The sequence below is a fragment of the Engystomops pustulosus genome, chromosome 2 (genome assembly GCF_040894005.1).
Source record: "Engystomops pustulosus chromosome 2, aEngPut4.maternal, whole genome shotgun sequence".
Classification (NCBI taxonomy): domain Eukaryota; kingdom Metazoa; phylum Chordata; class Amphibia; order Anura; family Leptodactylidae; genus Engystomops; species Engystomops pustulosus.
The window spans coordinates 226,798,153-226,816,369 of NC_092412.1; the positions used below are offsets into that span (position 1 = coordinate 226,798,153).

Genomic DNA, 18,217 nt, shown 5'->3' on the forward strand with positions numbered 1-18,217 from the left:
AGACACTTTTAAATAGATGATTTATTTATTTATTTGTCTCCTTTCTAGAATCTGAAGGTGAAAGGTCCGAAGGACTCCAAGGATGTGCCGACGTCCGTCACTATGGAAGGTAGCGCGCTGCTCTTTGTACTTTTGCGTCTTGTTCTTTCGGTCTTTTATCCTACGGTCACCTGTTTATGTGTTTGCAGATGTGAACATCTGCTGTGTGAGCTGAGCCATCTCTGTTGTAGGAAACACGTTTCCTCAAGGTCACTTCTGCAGTTTGCCGGCTAGGTCATAGATAATATTACACCGATTAGTAAGAACTCCACCGGAGTCCAGTTTGGGCAATTCACCCTTTCAGTGCCGGAACACTGGTGACACATTATTAGGATCCCGTCTTCTTTAACATCCACTTGTGCATCTGAATGTCTAGCCCTAAGCTTTCTCAATGAAATCGTTCATGCTTGCTCCAGATTTCAGCACTGCCTATTGATTTGAGTGCACGGAGGACAATGCATTCCTTAAAACGTGTCTAAAGGGGAAATAATTTTCTCCAAATGCCTCTTTAAAATGCCGATGATGTCCACCTTGCTCGCTCCTCCTCCTCCTCCTCCTCCTCCTCGGAGCATCCCTCCCTCTGCTCCCCGTTGCATGGAGTGCATGTCTGTGTCTATGTGTTCGCCTGCATGTTAGGTGGCTGCTATTGTGCTGAAGCCAGCAGATTGGCTTGTGCCGGCCGCGGATGAGACATGGCTGGATGCTGGGGCAATGGAAATTCTCTTGATCTTTCGTCTTTGCTGTAATTGCACTTATGGTAATTGGATGTTTCTTCTTTTTTTTTTGCATGTTATCGCTTCCTCCTCTTCTTCTGCATGTGTCCCCCATGTATCCTTTGATGTTGTCTGTGTGTTTCTTGACATGTTGTATGATAGGAGTTACCAGAATTATCCAGAATGACTTGTGTCCTGTAGTGTCTACTATTTTAGAAGAGGGTTTAGGTATCTACTAGAAAAATTTTAAGCAGTTTTTTGCCGTCATGTAAGAGAAGCCTGAAGGAACTGCTGCTTTTTTTTTTTTTTTTTTACTTGCAAGCTTCAGTGCACAAGGCTGTCATTACCCATTGTGTCATCTATTTCATTGTGTCTTCAGTAGCCACGTTCCTGCTCTCAGTCTCCGGTCGCTTTGTTGGTTGTATATAGTGGCTTGTGAGACCGGAGCATTCATCTAGTGCGAGGAAGGAGAATAGACTTGTAGAAGGGTTTTGTATATACTCGGCCAAGTGTCTCCTTGTACAGGGCGATAGAAGGAGAGAACTGGGTTTCGCGGAATTTGTACTTGTCTTTGTGCATTGATGTTTAGTTGGAAGTATTATCGCTGTAAAGTCTGCCCAGTGGTGGGGGGCGTTCCTAATGGTAAAACTCTGGTTTCTAAGCAAACATAGGCAGGTCTCTGGAGCCGGCTTCTGGGGAGGGTCAGACACACTGCAGACTGATGCATTCAGGTCACTGGCTGAACAATAGACCCTAGTGACTGTATGCTGTGCTGGGTCAGCCAATGGGAACCCGTGACCCCGGTGCCTAGACTTCTTATACTACATTGTATCGTGACCTTGTGTGCTTTATACTTAGCAATGAATTTTAACTCTCAGAAGTATTTATGATGTATGATGTATGATGTATACAGGTGCATATGAGCAGAGGAATGAGAGAGTGTAAATTATCTAGGATAGATGGATAGATGAAAGGATGTAGGTAGGTAGACTGATGAAAGGATGTAGGTAGGTAGACTGATGAAAGGATGTAGGTAGGTAGACTGATGAAAGCATGTAGGTAGGTAGACTGATGAAAGGATGTAGGTAGGTAGACTGATGAAAGGATGTAGGTAGGTAGACTGATGAAAGGATGTAGGTAGGTAGACTGGTGGATAGATAGATGTAGGTAGGTAGACTGGTGGATAGATAGATGTAGGTAGGTAGACTGGTGGATAGATAGATGTAGGTAGGTAGACTGGTGGATAGATAGATGTAGGTAGGTAGACTGGTGGATAGATAGATGTAGGTAGGTAGACTGGTGGATAGATAGATGTAGGTAGGTAGACTGGTGGATAGATAGATGTAGGTAGGTAGACTGGTGGATAGATAGATGTAGGTAGGTAGACTGGTGGATAGATAGATGTAGGTAGGTAGACTGGTGGATAGATAGATGTAGGTAGGTAGACTGGTGGATAGATAGATGTAGGTAGGTAGACTGGTGGATAGATAGATGTAGGTAGGTAGACTGGTGGATAGATAGATGTAGGTAGGTAGACTGGTGGATAGATAGATAGATGTAGGTAGGTAGACTGGTGGATAGATAGATAGATGTAGGTAGGTAGACTGGTGGATAGATAGATAGATGTAGGTAGGTAGACTGGTGGATAGATAGATAGATGTAGGTAGGTAGACTGGTGGATAGATGGACGGATGGATGGAAGTAGGTAGGTAGTTGAATGATTGGATGGATGCAGGTAGGTTGGTTAAATGGATGGATGGATTCATGGATGGATTAGGTAGGTAGCCAGATGGACGGACTGATGGATGGAGGTAGGTAGCTAGAAGGGTGAATGGAGTGAGGCAGGTAGGTAGGTAGCTAGACTGATGGATAAATAGAGATTGGTTGGTAATCTGGTTGACGTTCCATAGCTAGTTATTCCATAGATTCCATAGTGGGTAGGACATAGTGATGGTAATAAGACTCTTCTATAGCTGCTGACAGGTAATGTAAGGTGTGACCAGTGCTGGAGACACCACAGTATATAAGAAGTGAGAATGATGGCTGCCCGTCCTCTGCTCGGACGCCTCCCGTAGTGATTTATCTGCTTGTAGCTCTGGGGAATAGATGGCGGGTGACTGGGTTTAGTAATTGGATTGCATCGTGACCCAAACCTCCTTGAGGTGTGAGAATGCATGGACATTAGATTGAGCCAAGTGTGCATGTGCATCCTGGGGTCATTTGGAATAGCTGCCAGTGATTTCTTATTTTGTATTTTGTGCTATATAAGGGAAAAAAAGGCAAATGATAAAAATCAATTATTTAAAAAAAAAATGTAACCTTGAAATACGAGAATCTATCGATTTTATTTTTTAGCAGGGATCTTGTATTTCACTACTATCAGGAATGTAAGAGACACCTTGGAGCATCCTACCCGCAGTCATTGATGTAAGGTTTATTCCCGTCGGTTATAGGATATATAATGCCTTGCAGCGTTCCCCTCCGGCATAGTATTTTTTTTTTTTTTTGAATTTTTTGCTTTTGCTGAAGAACTGAAAAGGTTTTTAATGACAATTTCAAATGCGATGTTTAGAGGGACACAAATAGTGATGTCACAAAACATTACTGCTACCCCTAAAGGTGAACTACCCCCCCCCCCCCCCTCCACTCTTTAGCTATGTATGGTGAGTGTGGGGTTTAAATACCTAGATTATGCGTTATCACCTTAGTATATGCAATTCAATGCATTTTACAATGTGTTAACATTACGTTTACACTACTATCAAAATCCAGCACGATAAACCAGGGACACTTACTCATAGATTTAGGCACCGTAACTGTGGTAATCTTATATTTGTTATCCATGGTCTGCTTCCTTCCAAAAGCAATTTTTAAAATTATGCTAACAAACCAGAAGTGCTCTACATTAGATCCTCCGTGTTTTGTCTTCACAGGCTGTCAACTGCCTCACCTCCTTCCTTCTCCCTTAGCACCCCCTTCCCTCCTTCATCATCAGCACTTCCCCCACCTCCCCCCTTCATCCTCAGCACTTCCCCCACCTCCCCCCTTCATCCTCAGCACTTCCCCCACCTCCCCCCTTCATCCTCAGCACTTCCCCCACCTCCCCCCTTCATCCTCAGCACTTCCCCCACCTCCCTCCTTCATCCTCAGCACTTCCCCCACCTCCCTCCTTCATCCTCAGCACTTCCCCCACCTCCCTCCTTCATCCTCAGCACTTCCCCCACCTCCCTCCTTCATCCTCAGCACTTCCCCCACCTCCCTCCTTCATCCTCAGCACACCCCCCCTTCCTCCTTCTCCCTTTGCACTTCCCCCACCTCCCTCCTTCTCCTTCAGCACACCCTCCCTCCTTCATCCTAAGCACTTCCCCACCTCGCTTCTTCTCCCTCTGCACTTCCCCCTCCCTCTACTAATCTCACTGCAGTAATCTCACTGCACACAGTGTAACGGTCTGTGAAACAGTATAATAGCCTGTGAAGATTCAGTACTGTGGGGCTGAGGTACAGCACTTTTGGCATAAATTTGATTTTTAGAAGGAAGGAGGCCATGGGTAACAAATAAGAAGATTACCACAGTCACGGTGCCTGGATCTATGAGTAAGTGTCCCTGGTTTACCATGCTGGATTTTGATGGTAGATTTCTATCACCAGGATGAAGGATTGTAAATTAAGCACACTTAAATGCTGGTGTGTTCCTCTCTGGCAGGATCCTCTCTTCAATTAGTTTCTTATGCCCTTGTTTTTATGAAAAAAAAAGGCTTTATAAATTCTGCCAGTATGCCTGAGGAGCTTCATGCTCCGTTAACAGCTGTGGGGCCCAGAGCCCCTGAGGCTGATTTGCATAATTTTTCATAAACACCAGGACATAAAAATCTACAAGAAGAGCAGATCCAGCTCGAGGGGGCACACACCAGCATGTCAGTGTGCTTGGTTTAAAATCCCTGATCCTGGTGGTAGTTTTACTTTCACGTTGTGTTTATGTAAACACTGTGTAAATGCAGTGTTAACAAAATTCAAAATCCACACGAGAGAGCAGTCTGTCTTGTTCCTATCCAGATCTTGTGATCATCCGCTCCTCCACGTACCACCATCATGGGTGTAATAGGAAACTATCAAAATCACAGTATATAAGTTATGTCTTTATAAAGGTGGAAAATAGAGGAACGTAGAAACAGACAAGGGCTGCTCCGGGAAGGAATTTAAGCACAATGGGGAGACTGACTCCCAAGTGCAGATTTGCTTAGACCTAAACACTTGTGATCGGAAGGAGGCAACATGTGTTTTTTCGTTAATTGATACAAAAAACCGTGTTGCTCATTCCTGCACGCAAACACTTGGGATCTGTTTTTTTGGGGGGGGGGGGGAAACGCAACTTTATACTGGGAGCTGATGAGTTTCTCTTTAACCAGAATTTGTGTCTCATTTTCCAGAGAATTGAGAGTTTTTCCATTGGTTCCACTCAATCCTCGGCACTAACTGGTACCATTTATTCTACTGACTGAATAGTTTTCAGCTCTTTCCTGGTTGCAGCTATTTCAGGGATAGTAGAGTGAGGAGCCAATTTTAATTTACAGCATATGACAGGGTTTCTTGAGATTTGCACTACTGCAAATTACCGGTGACTTCAATATTTTCCTAGAGATTAAGAAGGTTCTTGTAAAAATTGGCAAAATTTTACTGACCCGTCAACTTTTTTTTTTTCTTCGCTATTTAAGACATTGAAGTAGTAGTAATGCCTCGCTTGTTAGTCTTACACCTTCATCGTGTCCTAAATGACAAATATGAATTGGGCAATGTAAATATTTGAGGATCCCTAGGCATGGGTGGACGTAAACTTCTACTTCCTGAGAACGACGATCCCCCCACCCCTTCCATTAGAAGTTCTGCTTTGTAGCAGGTGACTGCTCCCCTGTTGCTGCCCCCCCCCCATATCTTACTGCAGGTGCTGTTGCCTGAGGCAAGAGGCTCAACTTGTCTCATGGCTGGGGCACCCCTGTCGCTAGTTGTCCATAGGATTTGGTGTGATATGTATGTATGTATGTATGTGTATGTGTGTGTGTGTGTGTATATGTATATGTATGTATATGTATGTATATGTGTGTATGTATATGTATGTATATATATATATATGTATATATATAATTATTAGTAATTGTAGTGTTCCATATTTATTTAGTTATGCATATTTATTGGGAATTGGTTACATTTTTTTTTTCTTTTACTAAGCACTCATTATTCAGAATTTATATATGTTATCAGTCATATTTTTCGGAATATCACTTTGTATTTCAGTTCTCTGATATGTTGGTGTAGTTATTATATTAGTGCCTTGCTCTCTGGCTCCGCGCTGCTGTCTGGAGAAGACATCCAGAATGATAATGCTGATGTTAAGGAGAAGTGGCTTGTACATCGGAGCACAAATGCCCTTGCGCCTGATCGGGATACGTTTGTTTAATGTTGGATAGAGCAGCTCTGCGCTAGCGCGTTCTGTTTCCATACAGCCGGATTGTCGTGTCACTCATTTTAACCTTTTTGTCTGCACCACCACGAGCTTTGGTGATTCATTCATTATTCTGGGATTATAAAGGATGATGATTCATTCCTGCTTCTTAAATATTAAACAAGATCTTGTTGTGTTTTCCTTTGACATTCCCTCCCCTCTGCATTTTTATTGTAATTCGCCAGTCTCTCATTTGTTCATACACGTGGGCCATTGTAAAGCCTCGTAAACCATAATACAGGCCCACACTTGCTATAAGTACCATCTGCCGCGACATGTGAATGAGCAAAGCGGGTACAAGGACGCACTTTACATTTTATAGCAAACAGCAACCAAATTCAAGGGATTTTCCAGGTGAGTAAATTTGTTTAAAATGATAGTGAAGAGGGATGCCTGGGATCCTGGTACTGTATGCCCCACTGCTAGTGTTTAGTTTTTGTTGTGTTGACATACAGTAAATGCATAGAGATGCCAAATGGGTTGAATGAAATAAACTCCTTGCAAAGCTTCTCTGTGCCTTTTTCTGCTTCTTTTTCTTGTAGTTAGCAGTGTTTCTGAATGCCTTCAGAGCTCCCTATGATTCAGACAGATAAGGAGGCTAATATTTCACTTTGTCCATAACTAGAGCATATTCCCCAGAGCGATTCGGCTCTGTTAGATTAGACTATCCGGGGACTGTATATATAAAGTCATTAGACACTTTATGAGGTTCCTTTATCTCTCAGCTGTCAGTGGATACAGGACAGAAAGCCGATTTACACAAACTGCTTAAATAAGGAAGAAAGGCAGAGGACAAAGGAAGAGACTGGAACATATTTCTTTACTAAAACATATTACAAAGTTTATTATTTTCATCTTTACTACTGATTAATAAAATTTTGTTAAACATTTAGTTAGTGTTGAACTCGCACACCACAACACTAAATCGTTACAGACCCCAGTCTAATTTGTGAATTCAAGAGAATCTGTCATTTACTTCTTCTTGCTTCTCTGGGTCCTGAAGTCAACTATTGTCCATGAAGCGATCTCTTACATCAAAGCTGGCAACTACAGCTGCTTCTGTCCTGCTCATATTATAAGGGTGCGGTCACACGGAGCGTTCTTGGTGCGGTTTCCACAGCTGCTTACAGTTTCAGAAATGAAAAAAGCTAATTCAAAGCAGCCAAACACATGTGATTTTGTTTTAAACCGAGTTCCGTGTGACTGCACCCTAATGAGAATTAGGGTGATGCCACACGTGACGTTTTTGGTCCATTTTTAAGCATGCGTTTTCGGTTCCGTTTAAAAACGCATGCGTTTTTAAAACACATCCGTTTTTTACTGTTTACCACGTGTTTGGTTGATTAAAAAGGTTCTAAGCAGAAAAACGCATGGTAAACGGTCAAAAATGGATGTGTTCTAAACGGACCAAAAACACCACATGTGGCATCACCCTTAGGCTGCATTCACACTGCCGCAAGGGGGACGTATATACGCCGAAATACGTCCCCGATAGACGGCAATGGACGCATGGCGCTCTATGGGAGCAGTAGAGTGCAGCACACGTGCGGCACCATACCGCTCCGTACCCAGGAAAAAGATAGGACATGTCCTATATTTTCCTGTTTTACGTCGCCGTGCGCCATATATCCCTATGGAGTGGGGTGGGGGTGAGCAGCGCTGACCCTCCTCCTCTCCCCGCGCGCTGCCGTTGCCTGCCGTGCTACGGTACGGCGGGCAACGGCAGTGTGAATGCAGCCTTAGTCAAGGAAATGCAGTACAGGCGGTCCCCTACTTAAGGACACCCGACTTACAGACAACCCATAGTTACAGAAGGACCCCTCTGCCCACTTTGACCTCTGGTGAAGCTCTCTGGATGTTACTATAGATCCAGACTGCAATGCTGCAAGGTGTCTGTAATGAAGCTTTATTAATAATTCTTGGTCCAATTACAGCAAAAATTTTGAAACTCTAAAAAGAAAAAAATTTGTCTAGAACCTCAATTATAAAATATACAGTTTCGACTTGCATACAAATTCAAATTAAGAACAAACCTCCGGACCGTATCCTGTAGTAGACTTCAACACACCCATAGACACAAGTCACAGATGCCCCTACATGGAGCGCAACAATCATTCCCCTTCGGAGCAATGTCAGGTCCCATCTTCCTCTCCCCCTAAAAGATTTTAAGAAACTATAATCTGTATATTTTGTCTAACCCCCTATATATCCATATAGAATCTTTGTGAGGCTGTTAGTTCTCTGCAGTTTTACTTTAACGGATATTAGAAATGGCCATTTTCTGAGGCAACATTTGGCTTCTACAGAGATGCCTGATCCTTGTGCCGTTTACGAAGTTCCAATTTCTCTCGTAGATTTTCAATAATGGATTTCCGCAGAAAAAGCTGTGTCTTTTGTGCTTCCTAGAAGCGTTGATGTCAGTCTGACCGAGGTTACAGAGTTCTGCAAATGGTATAAAATTTCGGTTTAAAATTGAAATCTTTTATTCCGCTTTCTTGTATTCTCCTTAAATCTAAATATGTAACATCCGTAGGGAATAAGTTATTTGCACCTGGGATTCTATTGATAATACTGTTACAGTGTAAAATTTGTATTAGGAAATATATAGAAGTTCTGTATTTCTAGTGGAGGTGATTTTGCTATTAAGGTTGCAGTAAACTCCTCTTCCACCCTCCTTTGTCAAAAAATGTATGTTCTCTTGTCATTGTGGAGTGGGGCCTTTCGCATGTTTTATTCTGATTCTTTCTGATTGAGAGCCATGATTTCCTTTTACCTTTTCCATCAGCTGTATATTTCTTCAGCAGTAAATACCCATACTTTATGCTCATATAGTATAGGGTTTCCATGGGGCTTCCACAGGTAATCCCCAGCAGAAAAATCGAATCCAGCTTTGTTTTGGGGTGGATTAGGTTGGCGAAATAATTGTGGTTTTGGCCAAATTTTTCTATCCACATCACATCACTTGGCTGAGCCTATACATAGACTTTTACTGACAGGTGGGGGCATCCTATTTGCCTCAATCTATACAGTATGCATAGAAAGCTACGTCTTTCCAAACAGCTCCCTTCTGCAAAGAGACGTATACGTTCAGTGGAGGCCATTGGAGGGAAACTGGGATGGATGCATTGTACTGCATCCGTCCCCAAATTCCGCGTAGGTTCATGGGGGTCCCCATCACTGTCTGCTGCAGATGTTCACTTCTCCATCTTTCAGATGGGAGGAAAGTAACAAAAGGACATATTCTGTATTTGTATACTGTTGGATATCTCTTAACCCTTTTTTTAAGGACATGTTAGGTTTCGGCCTGATGCATTCTTACAACAGAGGACAAAAAAATGTGCTGTGAACTGAGCTTTAACAGCAAAACACATGTAGCTTATTCTAAAATGCAAGCATTGGGTGTAGTTCCTCCCAGCTGTACTTGGATTGCATTTTGAAATGCAATTCAAATACAATGAGGCAGATTTACTTACCCGGTCCTGTCGCGATCCTGCGGTGTGTTGTTCGATGAGGATTCTGGTCCGGCGCGATTCACTAACATCGTGCGTCTGAGTTCCTGCATGTGTCGCTGCTGCTCCGAGGTCCACTGTAGCTCACCTGCTTCTTCCTGGTGCATATGAGTGGTTGATCTTGCGACACAAACCCTTTTTTAAAGTCTGCGATTTGTCCGAATCTGACGGGTTGTCCGACGGCCCACCCCCTGATTTCTGTCGCGTGCAAGCCGACGCCAATGCGCCACAATCTGATCCCGTGCGACAAAATCCCGGGGCAATTCGGCGCAAAGCGGAAATATTCGGGGAACCCGACGAAAGTGCGGCATTCGGATTTAGTAAATGAGCCCCAATTTGTCAACGAGGCCTTGGGAACAAAGCCGTTTTTCTGTCACTGGTCTCTTTGTTGCAATCCCGCTTCTGTTAGAAGGTAGGAATCTCTAGTGTCTGATCACCACCAATTTTATATCAATGATCTAACCTGTGAATAGATTATCTAGATCATTTAACTGGAAACCCTCTTTAATGGGGGGGAGTTTGTGCAACAGGTGCCCACAGTAAAAAGAGAAAAAAATCAGCCAGGTATCTTCACAATGTGACCATTACCTTACTGCCCATTATTTCATAACTGTATTGTGCTTATTGTTTGAGGACATATCAGAGGATTCCATTTCCTCATTTTCAAGGTGAGCTGACAGGGTTTCCAATGTCACGGTCAGATGTGTTTGTACATGTCTTTGGATGGCATTATCTCTGGGCTCCAGGCATCCTCCATTGACTGATAGCCAGCCCATGTATCGGCATTGTTATTCCTGGGAGAGCGATGCTGTGTCGGATAAGGAAATATATCATCATTTGTTGACTGATGGGAAGAGCAGAACACAGCCACAGTTAATCTTGGAAGTAGCGATCCTTTGTTGCATCAGTGATTTAGATGGATTTGCTGCTTACTCCTGATTTCCCTATAGTGACTGGAATACGGCCAACTACTATTAAAGTTAAACACTAATGAGAAATGTACAATCTCAGACATACTAATTGTCTAAAAGTAGGGCAATTTCTCTGGTTCACGGCGCCTCGAGCCCCAATGCGATGTGATGGATCCTCCAGTTCGCAGGTAATTAGTGCATCTCTGAAGAGAGAATTGTGACAATATTGACAATATTATCGCTCTTTTTTTTTCCTCATTATCATATGGGTCAGATTAAATGTAAAGGGTTAATCCGTTGTCTTTGAGAGCGCTGCTTGGATTCCTCGAAATGTAGATGGAAGATAAAAGGAAGCGGTGACTAATAACCACCATGTCTCATCCACTGGTGCCGTGTATATATTCAAGTATAAGCCGAGGCCCTACTTTCACCAAAAAACAACTGGGAAAATTGACTGGTGTACAAGCCTTGCTTGGGAAATGCAGCCGCTACAATTTAACAAAATGTCCAGCAGAGCCCCCCTCAGCAATAACATATCTAGCAGTGCCCCCCTCAGCAATAACGTATCTAGCAGAACCCCCCTCAGCAATAACGTATCTAGCAGAACCCCCCCTCAGCAATAACATATCTAGCAGCGCCCCCCAGCAATAACATATCTAGCAGCGCCCCCCCCCTCAGCAATAACATATCTAGCAGCGTTCCCCCCCCCCCTCAGCAATAAAATGACCACCATGCCCCCACTTAACAAAAAATGCCCAGCAGAGCCCCTTTTAAAAGCATAAAATTATTAAAATTACAAAAATGCAATTGCAAGGTCATGTGTTTTATACCTTTAAAATAGGTCCCTGCTTATACCTCAAAAATGGTAAACAAAAAGATAGTTTTTATTTTTGTGCTTTTACTAAATGTACAGTACCTTGGGGCCAGAACAAGCTTTCTCTTACATGGTTCTTGGCTCATCACCCCACCTGGGACCACTGACCTGATGTACAATAGGGTGAGCAGTACAAGTTTCATACAAACTTTATCAGGGTAAGTACCATACTGGTGACCCTATTTAGGGCCTTGTACTTACCCTGGCAAAGTTTTGTAATAGTGGCCAATCCCTTTTAAGACTTGTTTTCCAAATTTTTATGTATGCAAATAATTTGTCTGCCCAACAAATGTCCATAACAATGCTCCTTGGAATGAAAAATTGTGGTATAACTTTATTTTTTTGTCCTTTTCACCTGTATTCAGCCTCTTCTACTGTTCCTATGTATTTGACCTCTTTCCTTCAGCACTTCTGTACATTGCACAGAATAGTGAATGACATGCAACCCCCTAGGTCCCAGGTCAGGGAAACCATACACTAAATCATACACCCCCTGTGCACTTCAATCTGATGGATTCAGATAGGTAAAAGTAAAGTGTCAGCACAAGTATATAGCTGGAAATTGGACTTTTTGCACTGCACTGGGGCCTATTATTCTTCCAGACTGACAGAGGGGTCAGGTATTCATCTTGTGAAATGGAAATTGCCTGAAATGACTGTAACTATCCGGACAATGTGCCATTTACAAGGTGCTTACTGTACAGTTATTTAGTTTATTACTATGCTGGGAGGTGTTATTATCCAGTGACCCTAATGACACCAGGATGCATATGTGCTTTTTATAGTCCTTTGTTTTGTAGAAAAACATTTTTGCATTCTCGGTTCAGAGAGAGACAATTTTTTTTTCCCCGCTGCTGATGAAATGCACTTTAGTTTTCTACTGATGAGGTCCATGCACCCTCTTGGGTTGTCTTAAGTCCACATTCAGGCGCCGTCTTAATACGTTATTCTTCAAACTGGCACATTACATTTCTGAAAAAGTCAAGTGCCTACTGATGCTTTTATACTCTGCCTTATACTCTTTGCTTCTCGGAACAAAAGAGATAATAAGACAAGCGGCTGGAAACTTGGAGTATGGCTTACTGCAATGCCAGACGTGATACTGAGCGCCATTGTGCTCGTCCTGTACAATCAGCTTTACCTTTGTGCAATGGAAGAATAAGCAGGTGACATAGCAAAAGCATACCGAAAGTACATAAGAGACGGAGTATTACAGTGCTATGTAGTCTTTTAGTCCCTCGCTCCATTGTTCTGATGTGTTATAAAAGAGGAAGAAGAGAAATAAAGGAGCCCCAGGTGTTCAGAATGATGAAGGATCCCGTGGACTATAATGTTATCCTCTATAACCATCCTATCCAAAAAGCGGTCACCAGATTTTACCCCATTAAACTTTAAGCACCATCAGGTATTGTATGAAATGTCTTTTCTAGAATTCCAACTCGTGAAATCTCGCAAGGAGATCAGTCAAGATTAGAGGCTGCAGCAAGACGCCCCCATCATGTTCCAGATTGCATCAGGATTGTGGGCCTCATCCACTTGAACGTATGGGGAAACATAATCGGATAGACATCTATGTCACTGCACCGTGACCGAGCCAGCCTTATTACAGCGCTGACCTCTCATCTTTCAATGGAGAGGGGAGGGTTGAGAAGCGCTCACCCCTCCTCTCTCCTGCACCCAGATGTATACATTTGTGCGCATGAGGCCTAACTGATTGCATCTCCGTCTTTGTATCTAATGTGAAAGAAGAAATTTGTATCTTTACTATGACACCTAAAGCATGTTTCTAGGTGCTGTAGAACCGAGGATAGGGCCGTCTAAAGTGACACTAACTCTGCAGTCTCATCTCAGATAAAATATGACTCTTCTCTGCTCATTTTCACATGACTATGGAGTTTTGTTTTATAGGTAATTGAATGAGATTTCACATAAAAGAGGAAATTCTCGAAGGCGCATTTCATACCCTACCTGTGGGGGCTGCTGGTTTAATGGGGTACAATCTGGTGACAATTTCCATGGACTACACTTGTTACCAACCAGCAGGCAATTAGACATTTATTTTCTATCCTCTAGATAAGTGCAAATAAGTGGTTTTTTTTTACTGAATTACTAATATTTCCACTGAGGTTTTTACAGATGGATATTTATGGGCATTAATTAATGCAGTGATTAAACTCATTAAATATTTTCATCTGCTTCTCCCTCTATTTATTATCACAGCTTAGGATGACACAGTCTACATATCATGGATTGTATATAAATAATACACAGCACTACTGGGGATAGATTGTAACACTAACGCCTAAGAACTCAAGACTTTGCAATGTTCTGATTGATATTACAGAGTGACCTTGACAATACTGTGTTAACCCCTGCATCTCCAGGCTGTGCCTTGAATATTGAATTGTGGGGTAATAAATGCTGGTGATATAGGAAGCCTCACATTCTGCTGCCTTGTTCTCTGTATGTACAGCCATCCTGTATTCATTTATTTATTTCCTGTAGATTCACTTTTCTGTTTCCTAAAACCTTTCCTTTTTCTCGTTTTAGCTCTCCTCTACAAACCCATTGATCGTGTGACGCGGAGTACTTTAGTGCTTCATGTAAGTACAAATACAACAGGCTGTCTCGCTTGTATTATTTTCCTATTAAAGGGGTTGTACCACAACTGATTGTTATCCCATTATCCACAGGATAGGGGACAACCATCTAATTAATAAGAATCCAACAGCCAGGGAACCTTACGTTTGGGAAAATGGGGGTCCTCTACTCCTTTGAGCCTCTGTCAGTACTATAGGAACATTAGCAATTGACAAGCACAGCGCTCAGGTATCTAAGGTACTAGCATCACTGTTAGGTACAGTCTAAGGTACTGACATCACTGTCTACGAGGGTGCATTGACACATTCATTTTTTCAGATATAGTTTTTGATGTCCAAACCAGGAGTGGAGTGAAAAAAGAGTAGCAGCTTCTTTCAGTGATATGTTTTCAATCATTATGATCCACACCTGGCTTCAAAAACTGCATGTGAAAAACTGAATGTGTGAACGCACCCTGAGAATGCTTAAAGAGGACCTGTCACTAAAGTAACTAGCTCCTAGCGCTAGCCCATTATAGCAGTGATAAACTGATAGCTTTATCGGAACCCTCCTATAAAACTAGCACTGCCGCAAAGTACAATAGGAATGCTGGACAGCGCTCCGGCGTATTCATGAGGGGGCGGTCCGAGGCGCTGCATCTGCCCCGGACCACCCTGCCCGCTCCATAGGCCGGCGGTGACTGCCGAGCTTCATGCAGCAGTCACCACTTCCTAGTCTCGCACCCACATGAATACACCGGACCACTTTGAGCGTGATTCGGCGTTCGTATTGTACTTCGCAGCAGTGTCTGCTAGCTTTATTGGAGGGTTCGGATAAAGCTAGCAGTTTATCACTGCTAAAAATGGGCTTGCCCTAGGACAGTGGTGGCGAACCTCAGGGCCGGCGCTATGGGTAGGCAAAGGGGGCAATTGCCCAGGCCCCCTGAAAAGGGAGAATCTCTTCTTTCAAATGAATCTTGAATTGTGTTTCTAGGTGCCAGGGATCCAGAGATATTCAGGTTTAAAGTGAGAATTTTTATATATAACAATCACTCCCAACGGCAGTTTATCAATTAATATCTCCGTTTTCCTAACACTTAGAAACACAAATTTAGATTTATATAAAAGAAGAGAGACTCTTCTTTCATAGGAAAAAAATAAGTAAGGTTCTATGTGTCACAGAGCCAGAGATACAGCCCTCTGAATTGTGTGTCCCCCACCAGATTCTTAGCCATCAGGCTACAGGGAGAGTTTGCTGCACACAGGAGCTGCTGCACCTCATAGATAATGGAAATATTCACTTTATATATTACTACATTTTGAGAAGGGATAATATCAACTAATATTCATGTTTTTAACCCTTCTCAATGCAGAACACACTTTATCTAAGAACACACTTTATCTTTTATTGCATTTTATTTTGTGATAGTTTTTTTATTGGTAAAATTGTCTGATACGATGAACATTCAATCCTCTTCTCCTAATGTGACTACATATTGACACCTCGACCCAGAACATGTCCATAAAGCTATATGTAACCCTATCCTCCATTATTTACACCTATGTTATGACGTTCTCACTCAAATTCTTATGAACCGCAAAGGGTTCTGTTATTAATAATACAATGGCGCACATCTAAGCGTGACTTTTTATTATCTCATTAGCTTGGTTTATGGATATATAGTTATTTATTTGTGTGACCATTGTGTAAGGGAGCGTATAATGATAGATCTGTGTGACGGTCAGTGCAAATTTCTGCAGTTCCCTTTGCTGCATATTTTGGTGAATATACACATGTGGGGTCTGTATGATCTCCTCACATCTTACTGTATTAGGAAAGTATATTTTCTTTATATAAGTATCTGGATTTGTACATATTTTAGAGGAAATTTTGAATGTTAATTGCCAAATGCATCGTCTGGTTGTCTGTTTCAAAATTCTATAGGTTTTATGGCGCCTTTACTATTTATTCTGTTTTATTGATATATTTTGCAGGTTGTGACTGTCTTTAAATTTCTAGCTGAAAAGCAGATATTTAGTTATTACAGTTTTAGTGATATTATGTGGATTTATTCATGTGAACATATCAATATGGCACATTTATGAACTCTACACATGTCCATCTATTACATTTAGGAGATGTGAAGGTAAATGTTTTCTGTTTGGAACAATTTTTTTTCCATCAAAGTCAAATTTTTATAAAATCAAGTCAAGTATTTTTTATAAAATGTTTCAGTTTGAATCAAAATTGCATGAAGGTGCCTATGTCTATAAACTTTTTAATGCAATTTTAAAAACTGGGCAAGTGTCTGCTTTCAGAAAATATCGGTCCCTGTCCCCAATGGGCCTTTGGAGTGTGGGGGGAAACCGGAGGAACTGGAGGAAACCCGTGCAGACACAGAGAGAACATACAAACTCTTTGCAGATGTTGACCAGCGCTACAAGGCTGTAGTGCTAACCACTGAGCCACCGTGCTGCCCATCAATCTCCCCATCATCTATCTCCTATAAAATTCTCCAAAATTACAGTTTATTTTACCATATTAAAGGGAGCCTCTTGCTGACTGTGACTGGTCATAAAATAGTTTTATTTTGGTGCCCTACTTTTAGTTTTGCCCAGGGTCCCACTTTGTCTAGAACCGGCCCTGGCGAACCTATGGCACGGGTGCCAGAGGTGGCACTCAGAGCCCTCTCTTTTAGCACCCAGGCCATCACCCCAGCACAAAGGTCAATATTCAGGACTCGAGACCTGAATCAAGGAGGTGTGGACAGAGCTTGATTATCATTGTAGCTTTTCCTCCAGACCCATGATTCATCCTGTTAAGAGGACTTTAGAGGGAAACTACAATAACAATCCAAATTTCTCTTTCTTTCTCTTGTATTGGTGTAATCAGGGCACCAATATGTTTGAAACCTGTGAATTATTTTAAATTGGCACTTTGTGAAAATATCTGGCTTTTGCTTGTAGTTTTGGCACTCAGTGCCTAAAAGGTTCGCCATCACTGCCCTAGTAGCTGCTTACTTTAGTACGTAGTGTGTTTTTTGATGGGTGACAGGTCCTCTTTAAGAGGGGTGTGCTCAGCTATGTCTGGCTCTACCATAGTATTGACTGGGGCGGCAGTACGAATGTTCGACTGGCCCCTCCATCAAGGGGAACCCAGCCGTCAATAATCAAACTTGGTACAACCCCTCTGATTAAAACCAGATAATGTAAGGATTTATCCAATGAGTTACGGTATCATTTTTGGATTATAGATTTGTATTTTCTGTGGAAGCAATTGGGAATCCATCTTGTCTGTGCTACTGTCGACAGCATTTTGACATATGCTTTACTGCAGGCACATAAAGAGAAAGGAGATGTTCATTCAGTGCTATAAGGAAATTTTCTCAATGGGGAGGAGGGAGGTGAGCTGCTACCAGCAAGGAATCTGGGTGGTGGCACTTATGTTATCCAAGTATACTTTAAAACAAATTGAATGGCTAAAGCTCTATATCGGCAATATGGTTGTAGTACCCCCACATCACATATCAATGTCTGATCCTATAGATGGGCCACTAATGGTTATAGCGGCAACTCATAACCAACTTTTCATCATAAAGACAGATACCAATCCATCAACCGATAAATCTTTTATGTATCTAGTTATCTATTGATGCTATTTAACTAAGCTTTAAACCCCCTCAGAGAAAGGCTTGTTACTCCGTCCATAGAGCCGTGTTCATGACATAAAATGGATATCATACTTTTTGAAGTTTCAGTTCCCAGCATGGAATATCATTCTGCAAAAGCGTCTTTTATCCCTTGGCCAATGTATAGGGGATTTACACTCAAAGCTTTGTTTTAGGTCAGCGGATGATATAATGCATATAAATTGGAAGCTGTGACTCATGTATCACATGGATTGTAGATAACACATTGATGTCAGATAGTTAGAGCGGCAGGAAAGGACTCGTTCTGTGCAGTTAGATTATCAGCCTGTTTCTTAAAATGTACATTGTGATGAGAATTATTCTCATTGTAATGTGTTTCTTAACGAACAGCTATAGAACTGGCAGAGTTGTGTTCTGGAATGTGTATAAAGGCATGTATACACCA

General features: G+C 42.1%; 1 protein-coding gene across 5 annotated transcripts in view; it reads left to right on the plus strand.

Annotated features, from left to right (window-relative positions):
• ABR (ABR activator of RhoGEF and GTPase) overlaps positions 1 to 18,217 on the plus strand; it is a 217,757-nt gene that overhangs the window by 136,982 nt on the left and 62,558 nt on the right. For 4 of the 5 annotated variants that reach the window (XM_072138370.1, XM_072138371.1, XM_072138372.1 and 1 more), the window contains 2 exons: positions 49 to 109; positions 14,094 to 14,146. In XM_072138370.1, coding sequence (XP_071994471.1) covers positions 49 to 109; positions 14,094 to 14,146 — 114 coding nt within the window. Of the gene's footprint in view, positions 1 to 48; positions 110 to 649; positions 797 to 14,093; positions 14,147 to 18,217 lie in introns of those variants that run through there. The other variant, XM_072138374.1, reaches the window with a different exon arrangement.